We start from the raw sequence: 22,278 nt of genomic DNA, 5'->3' as shown, positions 1-22,278 counted from the left end.
AGAATGCTCACTTTTCACAAGCTTTTCTAAGTGCCTCCTCCACCCTGCCCCCCGCCACCCCCCCCCCACCCACCCCCCCACCCCCGCTCCGCCTCCCCCACCCCAGCGTGTGCTGGTGTACATCCTTCAGTCTGTGCTGACTAGCCCCTGCAGTTCCCCGGCCCCACCCTCACTGCAGCCCTCGCCTTAGCTCTGCAAAAACCTGGGAAAAAGCGGCCCCCCCCCACCCCCCGCCTCTCGAGTGCGCGGAACCACGTCTTTGATGCCCTGTGGGTGCTACTCGCGAGTACTTCCCAAGTTTGTGCGCACTCACCGCCGAGCTCCCCGCGAAGCCCAGCTCGCCAGGCGCTACCCCTTTTAAAGGCAGTCGTGAGGCATGGCCTTCTGAAGCCACGCCCATGTGGGCGGTAAATTAGACATGGGAAGATGATTCTGGTGAGCGGGGCTTATGATGAGAGGCTAAAGAACTGAAATTAGGTCCCCAACGTGCGGCGGTGGGAAACGTAGCCCGCCATCGACGGGCGGAGTGGATGGTTGCAAACTGGTTTCCCGTCGGGGTGAAACTGATTTTTTACCTTCTTGCTATATTGCCCGTTCACGCTCACCATGATGCCTGCGCCATTGGGACTGGACGATTCCGCCCTTAGTAAGAAAATCGCCAGAGACCATGATAATGGATAAGGGGGTAATACTAGTGAACATTAATAAAGGATATGGATAGCAGGTTATACTCCTGTCATATCCTCATGTACAGATAGACAATAAAGATCATTTTTACTCCTCTGACCTTTTGCTCATCCTTCTTTCCTTTCATCTGACCTTGGTTGCATGGTCTTCAAACCACTGACCCCTACTTTGGCATATCCTCCCTAAATCCTTTTCCCTTTCTATTCTCTATTCTCCTTTGTTAAGCTTTTCAAAACCCAAGATTGGTTGACCAAGATACCAGTCATTTCTCTTAACTTTCACACTGTAAATTGAATGCTACTCCTTTATTCCTTTTATCAGTTTTTTTCTGCCCCCTCCATATGGCGTTTGAGATGTTTTCAAGATCAAAAGGAAAAGCAAAACAATTTTCATTGTTATGGCACCTAAGGGAACTCTCTTTCTAACAGCACCGGAGATGTACCTACACCAAATGGACTTCAGCGGTTCAACAAGGTGGCTCAAGAGCAAATAGGAATGAGCAATAAATGCTGGCCTTGCCAGCAACACCCACATCCCACAAAAGAACATTAAAAAATCCTTAACTTCTTCAAGTACAGAATTAGAACGCTAATTACACTTAAAAAGTGCACAACTGGCTGTAAGGCATTTCAGGACATTCTCAGGTCAGAGAAGTTACTACATAGATGCAAGTCTTTTCTTTAATACATTTTAAAATACATTTAGAAGGCTTTATCTTAACACATCTACAAGCTAGTCGTAGCAACAGTTGGACAGAAACATCTAATCTCTGAAATCTCTTAGGTTTACACACTTTATAGCCTTGCAAACATTCCCAAGGACTCTGTTGCTACAGTGCTTGTAGCTCTAATATTACATGTTTGAATCCAAGGTCCCTCTGGTAGGATGTACAGCAAAGAAATTACAGATGAAGCAAAGGCCACCCAGTCCATTGACCCTGTTTCCTAACCAAAAACACGTCAGTTAGAATTATTATGGATCCCATGCATTCAGTCACCCGAGCGATTTTCCCCTACTCTGAAAGACCATTAACATACTGTCCTAGTGTCATTCAGAACGCTTTAGTTATAACTTTTGAACACTAATGCCTTGAACAGATGGAACACCTGTGTTGACGTGATTTGTTTTCTACATCTCAGAATGTCCTTGGTGCTTTGGGGGAGGGTCTTCTGGTCAGTGAGTTGGGGGGGGCGGGGCCCGCTCGCCGATGTGTAAAATGGCGCAGGGTGACATCAGGCGAATCTCCTGACATCACCCCGCGTCATTTCCATTTTCAGGTTGGCGGGGGGGGCGCAGCCGAGTCGGCTGTGTGCCCGCCGACCTGTCAACGGCCTATTGAGGCCATTAATAAGCCAATTTAGGTAATTGATAGGGTTGCCCATCCAACCTTAGGGCTGGCGGGCACGTTGGGAAGGTTGACTAAAAGTGATGGACATGTCCCAACTCATCTGACAATGTCACATAAGGGGTCATGTCAGGGAAATTTTTTAAACATTTGTCTTAAAAGTTTTAATTCTGGGGCGATCTCCCTGAGGCAGCACTTTGCCTCAGGGAGATGAGTGCGCTCTTTCATGCGCATGCGCGACAGAGTGCACTCCCGGCTGAGGGAATTACCCCCCCCCACCCCCCGCCCACACAGGGAACGCATAGCATTTCCTGGCGGACGTCACACTGGGTCAGCCTTAATTAGCCTGCCCACGTAAAATGGTGGCGCACCCCTGATTGGGGGCGCCGATTGGAGGTACGCCTACTTGCACCCGCTCCTGCACATCCCCCCACAATGGGGGGAAAATTTTCCCTTGGTGTTTTGGCATGAATCTTTGTCTTCTGATTGCTGGGTTTCTCCAACACCTTCACTGCTGACCTCCCAAACTCCTCTCTTCACAAACTCCACATCATTCATATCTCTATTCCATTCTGCATCCCCACCCCCTCCCCAACTCCCTCACTAGTCCACTTCCCCAATCTCTAGTAAGTTCCATATCTTCTTCTTCACACACAGAATACATCCAAAAATATTTGTCATTCCTACAAATCTTTTCACTGTTCTGTCCCACCCTATCTCTGATTCTGTCTTCTTGCAATCCTCCCTTTCTCTCCTCTATATCCAGTTGCAGAACTCTTGGCTACTTTAGTCCTAATCTTTGTAACCCCTTCCCCAAACCCCATTGCATCTCTAACCTTCTGTTATATGTAGCTGTATTATCTGTAAATATCTGTAAAGAGCTAGCAAATAATTAGCTAGGAATTAATTGTTATATGTTAGTGTTCCAGGCGGCCACATTTCAAGGCTGTTTTTGATGCTGATGTGATGTATAACATAACCCGTTCAAACTGGTTCTTCTTGTACAAGGCAGCATGGCAATTTAAAGAGTTCTGATCTTTCCAAGCTTAATGTGTGTGATTATTACCAACATCTGGGAACTGAAGAAACTTAGCAACTTCACATTCAAAAACCTCCCACAAACCTCTTCAACCAAGTTCTTGCTTACCTCTCCTCACCCTCTAATAAAGGCTCAGTGATCCCCTCCTTTACGCCTGTGATGTGCCTTATGTACTTTTTATGCATTGGGGGTGTCAGAACTGTGAGTTGGTGATCTGCAACGCTCAAGCACCCAAGGGAAAAATCTGCCATCAATAGAATATTTTGTCAAGAACATTATTGAAGTACAATTAAAATAATTGAAGACTTATTTGTCTCCCATCCTGATTTGCTTTTCGCGGTTACAGTTAAGCTTTGGAACTTTAGTACTAATCTCCATTCTCTCATTTATTTAAGATTATTATAGATGCCTGGGATAAAGGTGTAAATCCAACAGGAAACTCCACCAACCCAAGCAACTGGGACTTCAGTAGTTCATTTTTCTTTGCAGGAACCGTGGTGACTACAATAGGTAAATAGTTATGTTCAAATGCCTTACTGATTTTTATTTTTGTCTTTCTGACTCAAGACTTGGATTTTGGCAGGGGCAATTTTCAGCTTCATACATTTTGTGGGAGCCTTGCCTGGTGAAAGTGCATATTAGAAATTTTAGGTGTGTCTCACAGATTACCTCCTATCAGTTCATTTAAATGGTTAGAAAATCAGCACAATTTGTTTCTTCGATGTGCTTTTGGTGGCTGATGCTCCTTGCAAGTGGTGCAAAGTCTGAAATTTACCCCGTTCTTTTCCAATGATTTGGGCATTTCACCATAATTGTGGCCCCCCTCATAAATTGCTGGTGAATAGAACATTTCTGCACTTGTTGCAGCCAGTAGCAAGGGAGGGAGACAGAAAGCAGGACACTATAGGCCAGTGAGCCTAACATCTGTCACAGGGGAAATGTTAGAAGCTATTATTAAAGATGTTATAGCAGGGCACTTAGAAAAATCCAAGGCAATCAGATAGAGCCAACATGGTTTTGTAAAAGGGAAATCATGTTTGACCAATTTTTGTTGTTCTTTGAAAGAGTCACATGTGCTGTGGATAAAGGTGAAGCAATGGATGTACTGTACTTAGATTTCCAGAAGGCATTTGATAAAGTGCTACATCAAAGGTTAGTGTAGAAAATAAAAGCTCATGGTGTGGGGGATAACATATTGGCATGGAAAGAAGACTGGCTGGCTAACAGGAAGCAGAGAGCAGGCATAAAGGGGTTTTTTTGCTGGTTGACACGATGTGACCAGTGGTGTGCCACAAGGATCAGTGCTGGGGCCTCAGCTTTTTACAATTTATATAAATGACTTGGTTGAAGGCACCAAAGGAATGGTTGCTAAATTTGCTGACAACACAAAACTCATTAGGAAAATAAATTGTGAGAAAAACGCAAGGAGTCTACAAAGTGACATTGATAGGTTAAGTGAGTGGGAAAAGACCTGGCAAATGAAGTATAATGTGGGCAAATGCAACATCATTCATTTTGGCAGAAAGAATTAAAAAAAAGCTCTAAATGGTGAGAGATTGAGGAGCTCTGAGATTCAGAAGGATCTGGGTGTCCTTGTTCATGCAAAAGGTTTGTATGCGGGTACAGCAGGTACTTAGGAGAGCTAATAGAAGGTTATCATTTATTGTGAGGGCAATTGATTACAAAAGTAGGGAGGTTATGCTTCAGTTATATAGGCATTGGCGAGACACATCTGGAGTATTGTGTACAGTAATGGTCTCCTTATTTAAAGAAAGATGTAAATACCTTAGAAGCAGTTCAGAGAAGGTTTACTAGATTAATACCAGGAATGGGCGGGTTGTCTTCTGAAGAAAGGTTGGACAGGTTAGGCTTGTATCCACTGGAATTTAGAAGAGTAAGAGGCGACTTAATTAAAACCTTTACGATCCTGAGGGGTCTTAACAGGGTGGATGTGGAGATCATGTTTCCTCTTGTGGGAGAATCTAGAACTAGGGGTCACTATTTAAAAATTAGGGGTCACTCATTTAAGATAGAGAAGAGGAGGATTATTTTTCTCTGAGGGTTGTGAGTCTTTGGAACTCTTTTCCTCAAAAGGCGGTGGAAGCAGAGTCTTTGGATATTTTTAAGGCAGAGCTGGATAGATTCTTGATTAATAAGGGAGTGAAAGGTTAACAGGGGTAGGCAGGAATATTGAGCTTACATTCAGATCAGCCGTGATCTTATTGAATGGCAGAGCAGGCTTGAGGGGCCGAGTTTCCTAGTCCTGCTCCTAATTCGCATGTTCGTATGCACTCTAGGATCAGTTAGATCGCAGGTTGGCTTTGTAACGAATCCAATGCCTTGTCCGACAACTTACCTCAGCCCCAACCTCACTTAGCCACAACTTCCAAGGGGCTGAATTTTACTGGGGAGCTTGTGGTTCCACACTGCCAGGACTGAACATAGTAGGCCACCTCACTTAGACCAGCAGTGGGACCCTGAGAGGCATTTTCCCGATGGTGGCCAACCAAGTGACCAAGGTCACCGCCAGGACAGCTATCTCGATTAAGAACGGCCACATGCCCCAAATAGCTGCTGGCTAATCAGAGGGTCAGCAGCTCAGCAGTGCCATTGTTAGTGGTGGTCATTGCTGGGGCTGCACCTGCAGGACAGGCATGTCCACACTCTCAAAGACAGGTAAGTGGGATCTGGGGACGCTGGGACCAGGCAGGCAAGCCCCGTCAATGGGAAGGGTTGTGGAGTGGGGGGAACCGGTGGTCACTGAGGGAAGGTAATAACTTTGCTGCTGGGGTGGCCATTGCACCCAGGACACCTCTCAGTGGAACATGGAGTGCCCAAAAGGAGGGCCCTCCCTTGGAGCCCCCTGGGAGACCCTACACTGGGAGGCCAGGTTTCACTGGATGGTCTCCCCATGCTGGAAATATACTAAAAGAAGCAGGCAGTGGCCCGTAATTGGTCACTTAAGTGGCCCAATTGGATTTCGGGCAGGCAGGCTGTTTGCCACCTTCTCCACTGCTGGCAAAATCACATGGCAGTGGAAGGATGTCAGGCACACCACCTTCCTGCACCATTTTGTCAGCCTTCCCGCCTTCAAGCTCTTCCAGAGCTGATAAAATTCAATGCCATGGTTTCTCTAATCAGACTGATATCTAGGACAACATTTTCCTTAACCCTGTGCCCTATATTTTGGTCCCCATTATTTGCTGTTATTTCGATATATGTTGAGACTGGCGGTTCTGAGGGGTCTAGCATTCCGCAAGGGGTGCTCTTTCGAAGTCCTTTAATTTTCTTTTGGAATTCAGTATGCTGGGAGGATCATTAACATCCCCAGGGGTGCCTGGGTACTGATAGGGGCGGGGAGCACGAAATGGATGCTGATCCATTGTCCCCTCAGTACAAACCCCTTAAGCACTTGCGGAGAGGCACAAACAACACTGCACATTACCGAACAGTGACCCTTGACAGACTAATTGGTGGACTGAACACATTAACTTCAGCAAATGAGGAGGCTGTCGATTGGCTTTGGGGATTTGCATTCGCTAAATAAATAAATTTCTGTCTATGTGAAACTCAAACGAGAGACTCAAAATTTTCCTCTGGTTTGACAGGTTTTGGTAACCTGTCTCCCAGCACTGTAGGAGGACAAGTTTTCTGCGTGTTCTACGCATTATTTGGAGTCCCTTTGAACCTAACCTTTTTGAACATCCTGGCGAGAAGCCTGAATGGCTACTTGAAGAGGCTGGAGAGAAGAGCTCAGAAATCAAGCAACCACAAGGTAAGCTTTGTACCCAAATAGCTAATAGGAGTTTCTCAGGAAGGAAAACTTGACCTATGCCCATGTCAGTATTGGGACACTCAGTGAATGCTCAGTTAACTGTAGAACTGCAGTATAGAAATGAATGCACGCCAAGGGTGTAACTTAGATGCCAAAAAGTGATTACAGATTGAATATTCATGGATAAGAAGAATAGGCAAACAACAATGAATAGGGTATGGCAACAAATTTATTTGAGAAGTAGATGGGCTTGGACCGCAGCGAGATTTTTACAGCCTGGAATGCACTGCCTGAAAGATGTTGGAGGCTGACTCAACAACAGTTTGCTAAAGGCAATTGGGCAAATGCACAAAGGAGAAAATTGCATGGGTGTGGGGTAAGTGGGACTAATTGGACAATTCTTTCAAGCAGCTGTCGCAGACACAATGGGTAGAATAGCCTCCTCCTGTGCAATGATTAATCTTCAGACTTTTGTTGACATTACAGATGAAAAATTAATTTTTCATTCTTTGGTCATTTTAATTTCTTTAGGGACTGCTCTTCCTGTGAATGTACATAATGGGCAACATTTTCCCCCCGTTGGTGGGGGGGGGGGGGGATGTGCTGGACCAGACACGGGCGGGCGGGTTCTCAACCGGCACCCCCCACTCGGGGGCGAGCCACTATTTTACATGTTACGTCCATCAGGAAGCGCTATGTGCTCCCTGTGCAGGTGGGTGGGGGGGGATTCCCTGAGCAAGGAGTGTGCTCTTTCGTGCATGCGCGTGAAAGAGCGCGCAGATCTCCCTGAGGCAAAGTGCTGCCTCAGGGAGATCGTCTCAGGTTTGAAACATTAAATAAAGATGAGAAAAAAAAAATTGCTGCCTTGTTTCCTCATGTGACACTGTCACGTGAGTTGGGACATGTCCATAACCTTTATTTTAAAATATTCTGAAATTTTTAAATCCCTCATGAAACTTCATCCCGCCCGTGGATGAGGTTTCATGTTTTTTCAGAAGCTTGCCAGGGCTCCCGGCCTGTCCAACAACCTTAAGGTTGAACGGGCAGGTCCATTAATGATTTCAGTTACTTTTCTAATGGCCTTAAAAGGCTGTTGACAGGTCAGCGGGTGCGCAACCGACTTGAGAATGTTAATGACGCGGGGTGACGTTGGGATGCCCGCCCGATGTCACCCTGTGTCATTTTACCCGTCAGTGAGCAGGCCCCGCCCCCTGCTCACCGCCTGGAAGATGCAGCCCAATGTGAAGAGTGTGCACTGCGTGCCAGCACCATAAGTAATACTTTCGCACACCCCTTAACATGGTGTTTTTTTCTTTTCCCTGTTGAAGAATATCAGCAGAAGGTGAAAAATAACAAAAACAGCTGCTTGGTAATCATAAAATATTTTATTCATCGTACAGGACTTGAGTATTGCTGAAAAAAGAGACGTGGAAGATTTTCATCTTTCACTCATCAAGACACTTCACAAGACTACGAACATAAGGGGTAAACAACAATTTATACTGTATGCAAAGAGAGTGCGGATTGTTTGGCAAGTGGACTCTGATTGGTAGAGGCATTGGCATGGACAATGCACCAGTGATGGTGACTGATAGTTAACTACCAACCATTGTTTGAAAACTGTCCGTCACCATCACTGGTGCATTCTCCATGGCAACACATCTACCAGAGTCCACTTGCCAAACAATCAGCACTCTCTTCTCATACAGTATAAATTGTTGTTTACCACTAACATTGTATTCTTGCGAGTGCCCTGATGAGTGCAAGACGAAAAGCTTCAACGTGTCTCTTTTTTCAGCAACACTCAAATTTTTTTTGTTTAGTATTTGGTAAATCTGGTTATTCTGGCTTTGAAACTAGTCTGGTTTCTTGAACTGCCCCAGTGGTTTAACTGGAGAATGGTGCTGAACCTTATTAAGACATGAAGATCTCAGGTTTGATCAATAATCTGGTCTCAGTAGTTAATGTGCTACAACTGACCTTAATGTCCTTGGGCCAAAGAGGATAAAAAATCTGCCAAGACTCCTTTTCTTGGCTGCTATTCAGGATTATCTATGCTATTGGCTGAAAAGTCTACTGGATATAAACCAAGAACAGGATCATGCTCTGTTATCAACTATGGCCAAACAGACAGTCTGGGCTCACACATTCACTTGAATGAAGTACCAGGTAGAAGATAGCATGATCCATACCACAGGGTCAACATCTTGAGGAGATAAAGTGAAGACAATTGGGAATTCTGGAAATATTGGGAAATCTGGATCTCTAAATGGCTGTACAGGTTAGGACAATTAAATATTTCAAAACTGAGGTTGATAGTTTGTTAAATAAATGTGACAATGGATACAGTGCCAAGGCAGGTAAATGGAGCTGAGATACAGATCTACCATGCTTGAGGGGTTAAATGGACTACACCTGTTCCTATGGAATAAATACTTTAACAAAGAAATTCCCCTATTTTTACATATCATTTTCTGTCCTTCTGCAGCAAGTGATGAAGATTTTCACAATGGTTTTCTTCTTGATTATTGGCACGGTGCTATTTCTGGTGTTCCCGCCATTGGTCTTCAGTCATGTAGAAGGTTGGACATACGGTGAAAGCTTTTACTTTGCCTTCATTACTCTCAGTACCATCGGATTTGGAGATTACGTTGTAGGTATGACTTGAGTAGTCCAGGAATTCAACGATACATATTGGTCACCTGTGCAGATATTAGGAGAGAGGAAACTGCCTGAAAGCAAAGTCACACACAGTAGGACTGATTTCACCAAAACTGACCAAACAGAGCAGTGGCCGTGTGTTACCTGCAGAAAGTGGCCATACAACCTGTGGCACTGAGTCTATCTGCCATGTCATGAGAATGCCTACAAAATAATGCAATTTAAACCATTAATGCTGATCCCTGCCGGATCTCTATTGCTTACACAATAGTCACTATGTTCCAAAGTCAAGTCACTGTGTCAAGCCTTTTGAGATGTTATGACAGCGTAGTAATGCCTGTCCTCCTCCTCCTACTTTAAGTACCATGCCCTAAGAGGGCGCTGGCCACCTTGAACTTCCATTGGATTGGTCCATGAATATGCTTGGCAATAGCTCTGCATTATGGCGGACCAGGAAAATCTTCTTTTTACCGCCTGCATTGAGGGAAATTAGGTGGATTTGCAGGCTGATAATCAACCTGTTTGGCCATGTTATGAATGTACTAGAGGAGAGTGCGAGAGGAGGACGCTGGGGCAGGCAGTCAGCAGCACCTAGCGGATCTAGTCTACCTAGAGGATCTAGCATCTAGTCTATGCTCGAGTAGGAATAAGAGTAAAATAAAAGCAAGGGCCCATATTCTATTTAGTTAAGATATGCCTGGGAAGCTCAGTCCCGTGATGTGCACATCCTGCACTATGTGGGAAATCCTAGATGCTCCTGTTGGCCTGGATGACCATTTGTGCAGGAGGTGCCTCCGACTGGAGCAACTTGAGCCCTGGGTTTTGGAGCTTGAGCAGCAGCTGGGGGCCACTACAGTGCATTCACGAGGCTGAGAGGTTCGTGCATAGCACGTTTCAGGGTGCGGTCACCCCACAGCTTAAGGAAGTGCAAGCAGAGAGGGAATGAGTGACCGCCAGGCAGAAGAAGGGGACCAGGCAGGTAGTGAGGGAATCCACTGAGTACCTCTCACTCGCAAACTGTTTTTCAGCCTTGGAAAATAGTGAGAGTGACGGTTCCTCTGTGGAGGCCAATCAGAGCAAAGGCCATGGCACTGTGGGTGGTCCAGCTGCTCAGGGAGGGAGGAAGAAGTGTGAAAGGGCAATAGTGGCAGGGGTTCATTAGTGAGGGGAGTAGACAGACACTTCTGCAGCCATAGACATGACTCCAGGATGGTATGTTGCCCACCCCCCCCCCCCCCCCCCCCCCCCACCCCCTGGATGCCAGGGTTAAGGATGTCATGCAATGGCTGCAGGGCATTCTGAAGGGGGAGGGTGAATAGCCAGAGGTCATGGTCCATGTTAGGACCAATGACATAGGAAGGAAGAGAAATGAGGTCCTGCAAGCAGAGTTTAGAGGGTTAGGTAGGAATTGAAAAGCAGGACTTCAAAGGTAGTAATCTCCAGATTACTCCCGGTGCCACGGAGTAGTGAGTATAGGAACAGAAGGATAGAGCAGATGAATGTGTGGATGGAGAGATGGTGCAGGAGGGAGGGCTTTAGATTCCTGAGGCACTGGGACCATTTCTGGGGGAGGTGGGACCTGTACAATTTGGACGGGTTACATCTGAACAAGAATGGGACCAGCATCCTCGCGGGGAGGTTTGCCAATGCTGTTGGGGCAGATTTAAACTAAATTGGCAGAGGATGGGATCCTGAAAAGTAGTTCAGAGGGGAGAAAAGCTGAGTTGGAATTAGAAGTTAAAATGCGAGTAAGTGAGTCTGGAAGGCAGAGGAAACATAGGTTACATAAGAAAGAAGTGAGTTTAGCAAGGCTAAATGGAATATATTTTAATGCAAAGAGCCTGAAGAATAAGACAGATGAACTGAGGGCACAGACAGGCACGTGGGAGTATGATATCATAGCCAAACCGAGACTTGGCTAAAAGAAGAGCAGAATTGGCAGCTCAACATTTCTGGTTATAGTGTATTCAGACGAAATAGAGAGTGGGATAGAAGAGGAGGGGGGGAGCACAATATTGATCAAGTAATCAATTATAGCAATGAGGAGGGATGATATTCTGGATGGATCATCAAATGAGGCCACAGGGGTAGAAGTAAAAAACACAAAAGGGAAGGACATGCTGTTGGGTGTGTACTATAGCCCCCAAACAGTCAGGGAGAGATAGAAGATCAAATATGTAATCAAATTTCAGAGAAGTGTAAGAATAATAAGGCAGTGATAGGAGGGGATTTTAACTACCTAAATATTAACTGGGATAGTTTTAGTTTGCAAGGTAGGGAGGGGGCAAAATTCTTCAGTTGAATCCAGGAGAACATTTTTAGCCAGTACTATTATGACACAGCTGATGGTAAATGCTGAGTTGTTCAAATCCCAGAGGGGAACTTGAAACAACTGTCATAACTAATTTTTGCATTTTGTATATTTTCAGATGCAGGCTTTAAATTCAGTTATAATAAGACCACAGAGCCTTAAGAAGTTTTTATAAAACTAAATTAAACATTTATTAATTAAAAGATTGTAAGATATGTCTACAAATTACTATGATAATAGCTTCTAAAAAAATCCCCTAATTAATCTGACTCTCGGTTACACCTCTGTTAAGACAACAGTAAAACACACCGATTTAAACAGACCCCTGACAAAGCACACTCTGGACAGTTGTATTCAAAATGAGTTTCTTTCAGCTCTGGGCCCTTGCAGACAGTGACTTGAGGCTTACAGGCTGGAGGCTTTAGATCTTAGAATCCCTCTCTTTTTTACCAACAGCCTTCTATTCCTTTATACATATTTTCCTCTTTGTATGCAAATTCTCATTGTATCACTAGGTTTTTGGAATTTCACCTTTTCTAACAATAAAACCCTTTCATAACACCAATTTTATTAGCAAGCTTTGGAAAAATTAAACATATTGTTTGGCTTCTTCTGGCTCGGTGTAATATTTCACCCATTCTTTTGAATGGTTTATTTAAAAATGCAAATTACCCCTTTACACTTCAACATGTAATTTATCTAATTAACATTTCAAGCCTACTTCTCTACTATACATCAAAGCCTCTAGACCAGCTAGCTTTAATCCAACACACACAAACACACACACACACACACACACACACACACACACACACAGAGACACCACTAGAACTCTATTTTAAAATAATTTCCAATAGCATTATAGACATTCTTATATCTTCTTGACAGTATGTAGAAAGCCCAAGAGAAGGAGCAGTTCTGGACCTAATATTCGGAAATGAGCCCGGGCAGGTGGAAGGCATTATCAGCTGGGAAGCATTTTGGAGATGGTGACCATAACACAGTTAGATTTAGGATAGATATGGAAAAGGATAAGGTTGGGCAGGGAATAAAAGTTCTAAACTGGGGAAAGACTAATTTTATTAAGATGAAATGTGATTTGGCCCAAGTGGACTGGGAGCAGCTACTTGCAGATAAAACTGTGCCAGAGCAATGGGAGGCATTCAAGGAGAAAATAGCAAGAGTACAGGGCAAAATGACAAAGTGGGGGACCAAGTCCAGGCAACCATGGATGTCAAGGGACACAAAGGTTAGGATTAAGAAAAAAAGAGAAGCTTATGGCAGATACCGAGGGCTCAATACGGCAGAGTCCCTAGAGAAGTATAAAAAGTGCGGGGGGGAACTTAAAAAGGAAATTAGGAAAGCTAAGAGACTGCATGAGAAAGCATTGGAGGGTAGAATAAAGGAAAACCCAAAGGGGTTTTTTAAATATATAAAGAGCAAGAGAATAACCAGAGAAGGAGTAGGGCCAATTAAGGACCACAGAGGTAATCTGTGTGTGGACGCGGAAGACGTGGATACAGTTCTTAATGAATACTTTATGTCAGTCTTCACAATGGAAAGGGATGATGTGGATATAGACATCAGGGTGGAGGACTGTGAAATATTAGAGGAAATTAACATAGAGAGAGAGAGAGAGAGAGAGGAGGTACTAGAGGGTTTAGTGGCCTTAATAGTGGATAAATCCGCAGGCCCGGATGAAATATATCCCAGGCTGTTGAGGGAGGCAAGAGAAGAGATATCAGGGGCCCTGGTAGTAATTTTCAAATCCCCTCTGACCACAGGTGAGGTGCCAGAGGACCAGAGGACTGCTAACATATTAAAAAAGGGAGGAAGGGATAGACCAGGAAATTACAGGCCAGTCAGTCTAACCTCAGTGGTGAGGGATTACTAGAAAGAATTCTGAGGGGCTGAACGTATCTGCACTTGGAGAGACATGGATTAATCAGGGATAGTCAGCATGGATTTGTTAAGGGAAGGTCAAATTTGACAAATTTGATTGAATTTTTTGAGGAGTTAACCAGTAGTGTTGTTGAGAGTAATGCATTTGATGTGGTCTGCATGGACTTCATCAAGGCTTTTGATAAGGGCCCTCATGGCAGACTGGTCAAGAAAGTTAGCACCCATGGGATCCAAGGCAAAGTGACACATTGAATCAAAATTAGCTGAGAGGCAGGAAGCAGAAGGTGATGGTGGAGGGATGTTTCTGTGACTGAAAGTCTGTTTCCAGTGGGGTTCAGCAGGGCTCGGTGCTGGGGCCCTTGCTGTTTGTGGTGTACATAAATGACCTGGACTGAAATGTAGGGGGCATGATCAAGAAGTTCGCCAAGGACACGAAAATTGATAGAGTGGTAAATAGTGAGGAGGATAGCTGTAAACTGCAGGAGGATATCAATAGATTGGTCAGGTGGGCAGAGCAGTGGCAAATGGAATTTAACCTGGAAAAGTATGCAGTACTGCACTTGTGGAGGACTAACAAGACAAGGGATTACACTATGAATGGTAGGACCCTGGAAAGTACTAAAGATCAGACAGACCTTAGTGTACATATCCACAGATCCCTGAAGGTAGCAGGGCAGGTTGATAAGGTGGTTAAGAAGGCATATGGGATACTTGCCTTTTTTAGGCAAAACATAGAATACAAGAGCAGGGAGGTTATGCTGGAACTGTATAAAATGCTGGTTAGGCCATAACTGGAATACTGTGTGCAATTCTGGTCACCACATTATAGGAAGGATGTGATTGCACTGGAGAGGGTGCAGAGAAGATTTACCAGGTTAATGCCTAGGTTGGGGGTCTGAGCCATGAGGAAAGATTGGATAGGCTGGGGTTGTTTTCCTTAGAGTAGCGAAGGTTGAGAGGGGACCTGATAGAGGTGTATAAGATTATAAGGGATAGATAGGGTGGGTAGGAAGGCACTCTTTCCATTAGTAGAGGGGGTCAATAACCAGGGTACATGGATTTAAGGTAAGATGTAGAAGGCTAAGGGGGGAGTTGTGGAGAAATTTTTTCACCCAGAGTCTGGAACTCACTGCCTGAAAGAATGGTTGAGTCAGAAACTCTCATAACATTTAAGAAGTATTGAGATATTCACTTGCGTTGCCATAGCCTTCAGAGTTATGGGCCAAGAGCTGGAAAATGAGTTCAATGTAGTCAGATCTCTGTTGGCCAGTGCGGACACAATGGGCCAAAGGGCCTCCTTCTGTACTGTAAACGTCAATAAGTTTATGAGCACCTTCTGTGCCCATCAAGTCCTGAGGTGGAACTTGAACCCAGAGCTTCTGGTCCAGAGATAGGGACACTACACCTAAAGCCTTAAGGTCCTTGCCCTTTGCATGATTTCCTTTTTAATAAAAAATCAGATTTAAAAAAAAAGTCATAATTTCCCTTTTCTTCACTTCAATTGTGTGTGCCACTAATAATTGCAATCTTCTTATTGTAGGCACTGATCCAGATAAGCACTACATTTCCATCTACAGAAGCCTGGCTGGTGTCTGGATTGTCGTTGGCCTGGCTTGGTTGGCACTGCTCTTTAACCTGGGAAGCAGAGTAATGGGACGGATCTTCCAACTGAAGTGGCACAGGAAAAAATCAAAGCTCGAGGTTAAGCATGGCCCCAAGCAGGAGGATTGTACCTAATACCTAGTTTCATCGTGCTGAATCTCCTATTTGACTACCTCATTTCACTCATCCTCTCCCATCCGAGTTAGGTTTTCTTTTCCTCCCTCAGTGCTTATGTTCATGTTTTCTTTATTTTCCTGGCGGGTGTTTCTCTTCTGATTTTATCAGGTGAATGATGTTTGTGCTGTGGAGTGGAACACTTCCCCCAAGTGTCAGCGTTATGTATTCCTAGTTCAGGTGGGGCACTAGTTAGATGCAAAGTGAAGGACCCTGTTCAATGTCTGAACAATCTGCCTCAATCCCAAAATCAGAAGAGCTCCCTCTAATGCAGTGTAACATATTTCCAATTCTCACACTGGTCAGCTAGTGGCCTCTCTGATAAGAGTGCCACATTTGTGAAAAGTTCAGGTGAATTTATTTTACCAGCCCAAAGGACCACCTGAACACTGTAACCCCACAGTTAATTTTCAATGTTTCTTTTGTTCTTGCACCTTCTCTTTTGTATTGAATGAAAGGGCCTCAGGATTACCTGTAGGAAGTACCCACAAGTAAACAGCTAATAGTGGAAATAAAAGCAAAATACTGCGGATGCTGGAAATCTGAAACAAAAACAGGGAATGCTGGAAAAACTCAGCAGGCCTGACAGCATCTGTGGAGAGAGAAAAACAGAATTAATGTTTCAAGTCCATATGACTCTGGCTCTGAAGAAGGGTCATGCGGACTCGAAGCGTTAACTCTGTTTTTCTCTCCACAGATGTTGTTCGACCTGAGTTTTTCCAGCATGTTCTGTTTTTGAGCTAATAGTGGAAATTTAATTCAGTGGAGTGATTCTGAAGTAGGATGTTAGCAAATTAACACTTCCCCATTGCATATCAATTATGGGAAGGGCTATTTTTGATGTATGAAATCCATTTTATTTTTGTCCTTGGTTTCTTTTTATCTATACATACCAAAGAATAAAGTGTTGGTTAATTTACCCCCAGGCCTAACGTGTCTGAGTTGGTTGCTGAGAGGGTGTGTGAATGTGATCTGAAGAGGAACCTCCCCTTTTCATTAGCTTGAGCCTGTGAGGAGATGACCTGTCTTGCTTGCTTGGTGGGGGGTGGGGTGAGGGTAGGGTGGGGTGGTGGGGGAGAAGGTGATGGCATAGTGGGCTCATCGCTATACTAGCAATCCAGAGGCCCAGGGTAATGCCCTGGGGATCCAGGTTTGAATCCTGCTGCAGCAGAAGGTGGAATTTGAATTCAATAAAAATCTGGAATTAAAAGTCTAATGATGACCATGAAACCATTGTCGATTGCCATCCTGGCCTACATGTGACCCCTGACCCACAGCAATATGGTTGACTCTTAACTGTCCTCTGAAATGAGCAAGACAATCAGTCGTATCAAACCGCTACGAAGTCACAAAAAAAGGAATGAAACTGGGCAGGCCATCCGGCATCGACCTAGGCACCAGAAAATACAACGGCAAACTCAGCCCTGTCGACCCTGCAAAGTCCTCCTTACTAACATCTGGGGGCTAGTGCCAAAGTTGGGAGAGCTGTCTCACAGACTAGTCAAGCAACAGTCTGACATAGTCATCTCCTTAGACAGCACCTTCCAAACCCACAATCACTACTGAATGACAAGGGCAGCAGATAGATGGGAACACCACCACCTGCAAGTTCCCCTCCAAGCCACTCACCTTCCTGACTTGGAAATATATTACCGTTCCTTCACTGTCGCTGGGTCAAAATCCTGGAATTCCTTTCCTAAAAGCACTGTGGGTGTACCCACACCACATGGACTGCAGCGGTTCAAGAAGGCGGCTCACCACCACCTCCTCAAGGGCAATTAGGGATGGGCAATAAATGCTGGCCCAGCCACCGAAGCCCACATCCCGTGTATGAATAAAAAAAAAAAATTCCCACATAACAGTACACTGGGGATGGGAAGGTCGACAATGCATGGGATCTTCACAGCATAAACTGATGCGAAGCTGGTAGGAATACCTTTCAATAAGTTATTGCAAAAGAACATTGAAATAATGCTAACAGATTAAAATGCTTTCTCGAGTAGTTCTATTGTTTGGTACATATTATTCAGAATGTTGTTATTCAGGGACAAACCCGCATGAAAAAAGTCCTTGCTTTGATGATGTTATTGTGATTGCATTACATGTCTGGACTCCATTTTCACCTTCCCAGCATCACAGTAGGCCGTCACATTTTTCCATCTTCCCCTGACTGGTGAATATCAAATTTGAGCCAATGACAAATCCTAGCCAACCAGGTGTGGAATGCACCATTGTAAAAGTTGAAGGAACTGCGACTTGTACTTGAACTTCTGGAGAAATAACTTTCCTTACAATTTCAATACCTCCGTCCAGTCCCAAAATTTGAAGAGGGAAACAACATGGATGTTTTCTCTTAGAACTCGTGCAAGTGGGACAAAGAAATCTGGGCCAAAAAAGCATGTGCATCACTTATCAGTGAAGCACTCATTGTGCTTTCTCATGAATCCAATGGGCAATGCAAGAGATTAAACTGTTACACATGGTCTTCTGACTACTTGTGAAATATGCTTAAAACATTTAGCTTTGTGTGATTTGTGCCAAGAGTGTCTTAGAATCACAGAACTGTTACAACACAGAAGGAGGTCATTCCACCCATCGTGTCTGCACCTGCTCTCCATAGGAGCAACCCCCCCCCCGCCAACCTTTCTCCCCATAGTCCTGCACATTCTTCCTTTCCAGATAACAATCCAATTCCCTTTTGAAAACCACCATTGAATCTGCTTCCACCACACCCTCAGGCAGTGCATTCCAGATCCTAACCACGTGCCACATGAAAAAGATTTTCCTCATGTCACTACTGTTTCTTTTTCCAATTACCTTAAATCCTTGCCCCCTGGTTCTCAATCCTTCCACCAATGGGAACAGTTTCCCCCTATCTACTCTGTCCAGACCCCTCATGATTTTGTACCCTCTCTTCTGCAAAGAAGACAGTCCCAAGTTCTCCAACCTATCTGTGTAACTGAAATTCCTCATCCCTGGGACTATGCTCTTGTCTTGTGAATCGTGCCTGTACTCTCTCTAATGCTTTCACATCCTTCCTAAAGTGTGGCACCCAGAACTGGATGCAATACTTCAGCTGAGACTGAACCAGTGTTCTATACAAGTTTAACATGACTTCCTGGCTTTTATACTCTATATCCCTATTAATAAAGCCTCAGACGCTGTATGTTTTATTAGCTGCTCTCTCAACCTGCCTGCCACCTTCACTGACTTATGCAATTAGAACTGGAAGCAACTGTGGGCAAATGGAGAGAATGTAACAGATTCTAAAGGATGACACCTATAACGTCAAGGGATAGGTTTGTGAAAAGAAAAGAAAGAATTTGCTTTTATATAGTACCTTACATATTCTCAGGACCGACCAACAAGCTTCACAATCAATGACTTACCATTGTTAAGTGAAAGCAGAGATTAAAAACAAAAAACTGCAGATGCTGGAAATCCAAAACAAAAACAGAATTACCTGGAAAAACTCAGCAGGTCTGGCAACATCGGCGGAGAAGAAAAGAGTTGACGTTTCGAGTTCTGTTGAAGAGTCATGAGGACTCGAAACGTCAACTCTTTTCTTCTCCGCCGATGCTGCCAGACCTGCTGAGTTTTTCCAGGTAATTCTGTTTTTGTTAAGTGGAAGCTGTTGAGACCAGAGCAATTAAAAATGTAACACAAAGAGATTTTTGGTTGGGTAAGGGCTGGTAAATGGAGTTGAGGTTTGGATCAGCCGTGACCTAAGTGAATGGTGAAATGGGTTCTTGATCCCAAGTCCCTACGGAAGCAAAATAGCTCTTGGTAATCTCAGGGTCGCTTGTTTGGCCAGAAGTGCTGGATGCTGAAGCAGTTAGCTAAGCATGCCAATCATTTCGTGACCTCATGAAAGGGCCTGAATTTTCAGATTGGCAGGTGGGTGTGGCCGATGGGCCCAGGAGCAGTTGGCAAACAGGCTGCCGACTGTGATCGGGTGCCTGACCGCGATTTCATGCTGGCTGGCCAATTAACGGCCGCTGAAAAGCTCAGCGCTGCCGGGGTCGGGGGGAGGGAGGGAGGAGGGCGGGTGGGTGATGTTTTCGCGGGCTAGCGTTGAGAGAAAGCTCCCTGAAGGCCGAGAGCCACCTCAGGGAGCTGCAGATCCGAAAACCATGAATTAAGGTTTTGAAAATCAGGAAACAAATGTCCCAGCATCACAACTGGCACCTGAGTGCATCGGTGATAAAAAATGCTGTCCATAGGTTTTTACTTTTATTTTATTTAATATCGGAAACCTCATCTCGTCCTTGGATGAGGTTTTTCAAAATGGGGGCTGCTCGCTTTGCCCGTGCGATGAGCGTGAAATCACATGGGCAGCGTAAAATTGGCTTCAGTTGGGTTTTTAATGGCCTTAAGTGGCCTCTTAATTGACGGTGGGCTTGGATCTGACTCCCGCGTGTGCCCGCTGACCAAAGTGTTGCGCGCGCCGGGGGTGGGGTGGGGGGGGAGGACACGATATCAGGGCACTCACCTGGCATCTTCTCAAGCGATTTTACGCCAGATCAGGTCAGGTACATGCATGCCCACCCTAGGTAGGTGGGAAGTCAGAGACCCTGTGCCATCCTTCTGATGAACCCCTTCCCCAAGTCCGCTGATTAGCCCTTGCACGAGGCCAGTCGTAATGAATCCAAATAGAGGACACAAAGGTGATGCAAGGGATATTTTGAGCTTTAAATGCGAGACAGTGGTTGCAAAGTCAACAGTTTCCCATCTTTAGGGTGGTGTTGCAGTTCAGCTGGTGAAACCAAACACATCATAAACTGTGAGACTGGAGCTAAGTGATCCGCCCAAGCGATTGGGCAGGGGGCAGGCAGACAGACAGAAAAGATGTCTCAATAGTTCCAATGGGTCATGCTGAACATATGGGTAACCAAGTCGATGTTCTCTACGCAGGCATACAAATGTATCCATGGCCAGGTTTTAGCCAGAGTGTCCAACCTGCACATAAGTGAAAGAAATTGGGGTTTTCAGCAATCACACCAGTAGGGGTTTTGATTCAGAATAATGGGGGCACTGAAGGTATTGCAGCTGAACAATTTTAAAAAGAGGAGGCTGGAGCTGGGACAGGGCATGCAGGCTTTGTGAGCCGAGTGCAGTCAGCAGCAGCAATTACTGATACATGTTCACAGGCCCCCACTATTTGGCTTCCAATTGTGATTCTGTGTGTGTGCACGTATGTGTGTGCACGTGTGTGTGTGCACATGTGTGGGCTCATAACCATGATCTCTGAGCTGAAAATGGCAGAAGTGGCCAAAAATTATAAGTTACACTTCTGAACATGGCGCTTCCCATTTTCGCTGGGGGTGGAGTGGGTAGGGTGGTTGGGGGGTGGGGGGGGAGGGTGGGGGGGGGGGGCATGTTTTGCACATGTGCATTTTATGAAGGCAGCTGGCCATTCAAATCATTGGCTGCCTCCCACTGAAGTGGGCTTTTGGTAACCTTGTAGTGTGAAATCCAAAGTGTGCAGATTAGACCTAGTAAGAGCAGGTCTGAACTATGTTGATTCATTTGGATAGCCAGGGTACCCCTTTGGAGAAGTAAGGTACTCCTTTGGATATGGTTGGTGGATACCTTTGATTGAGGTAAGGCACCCTTTGGGTAGGTCAAATGTCCTTTTAAATTGTTATAGTAGGCATAATTTAGCATAAAAAATGCATAAACTCATTATTGTCAAGCTCACTGGAACTGTCAACAGATCTGTCAAAGGGACTATCAAAACTGTCAAAGGGACTTGTCAAAACTATTAAAAACACTGTCAAAGGAAGCCAACAAACTGTCAAGGCATTTAAGAATCCTGCCCTTTAAGTCTTTGAAAATTTGCCTGGAGTGTTAAATAAATTATTGCTTGCTATTTCACTCTGTCTGTTGACATAAACCTGAGTGTTTCCATTGCTGGATTAGTGCTGCATGACTGATTCCATGACCATCCATTATCACAGTATGGTGCCTGCCATTTCAGTTTGATTGACAGCTACAAGTGGTTATAGATAGTTTGATGTGGGACTATGGATGTCAATGGTTGTTGTTATAAGGGATTGTACAGTTGAATGAAATGCTTGTTGTTAAAAGGCTTTATTTAGTTGAGGGAATGTAATTGTAGTAAATGGGTTTTTATGATGAGTATTTTTTTTCAATATAGTGAAGTCTGCAACAGACATTTTATTTTATAGAGCTTTATTTTATTTCATCTCTGCGTGTGTCCTGAAGCCTGCCTGCCCATGATGGATACTGGGTAAGGTGGTATGGTAGATGTGATGGTAAAGGATGGTGGATGGGGGTGGGGGTGGGGGGAGCATGGGCTGGTCTGAGCTGACGTTAAGTTGGCACAGAGGCTATAAAGGACCATCGAGGGTGGATGGAGAGGCATAGGTTGATACGAATGGTATGAGAGGCTATAGGAGTTGTCAGGGGCATACCTTGACACGGGGGCATGAGATGGCATGGGTTGGCATGGATGGGGCATGGGGATTTTGTGGATGCTGAGGGATGGAGGGATGTTTCAAGTTTTATTCTTTATTTTGAAACTTTGGACACAAAGGCTGGCCTTCTGCCCAGCCCAGCTCCGCACCTGTCAGCCTCCTCAGTCCTTCCCTGGCCGCCTGCCCTGACTTCCAATCCTGCCCACCGACCCCCACCACAACCCCACCTCCCGCACCACCCCCCCCACCACCCGCCCCCACCCCCCCCCAACCCCGCTCAACCCCCCAACAGAAATATCTGATGTGTGGGCAGCCATTTTTAAAAGTTGAATTCACAGAGCC

The 22,278-nt window shown here is 45.0% G+C and overlaps 1 protein-coding gene across 1 annotated transcript in view; it reads left to right on the top strand.

The window, feature by feature from the left end:
- kcnk17 (potassium channel, subfamily K, member 17) overlaps nucleotides 1-15,457 on the top strand; it is a 31,435-nt gene extending 15,978 nt beyond the window's left edge. The window contains exons 2-5 of the mRNA XM_041187332.1: nucleotides 3,467-3,581; nucleotides 6,680-6,846; nucleotides 9,335-9,503; nucleotides 15,261-15,457. Of these exons, the coding sequence (XP_041043266.1) occupies nucleotides 3,467-3,581; nucleotides 6,680-6,846; nucleotides 9,335-9,503; nucleotides 15,261-15,457 (648 nt within the window). The remainder of the gene's footprint in view (nucleotides 1-3,466; nucleotides 3,582-6,679; nucleotides 6,847-9,334; nucleotides 9,504-15,260) is intronic.
- Nucleotides 15,458-22,278: the final 6,821 nt, after the last annotated feature.

The sequence above is a fragment of the Carcharodon carcharias genome, chromosome 5, assembly GCF_017639515.1.
Source record: "Carcharodon carcharias isolate sCarCar2 chromosome 5, sCarCar2.pri, whole genome shotgun sequence".
Taxonomy (NCBI): Eukaryota; Metazoa; Chordata; class Chondrichthyes; order Lamniformes; family Lamnidae; genus Carcharodon; species Carcharodon carcharias.
The sequence above is the reverse complement of the archived record's forward strand: the minus strand, read 5'-3'. Positions and strand labels throughout refer to the sequence as shown.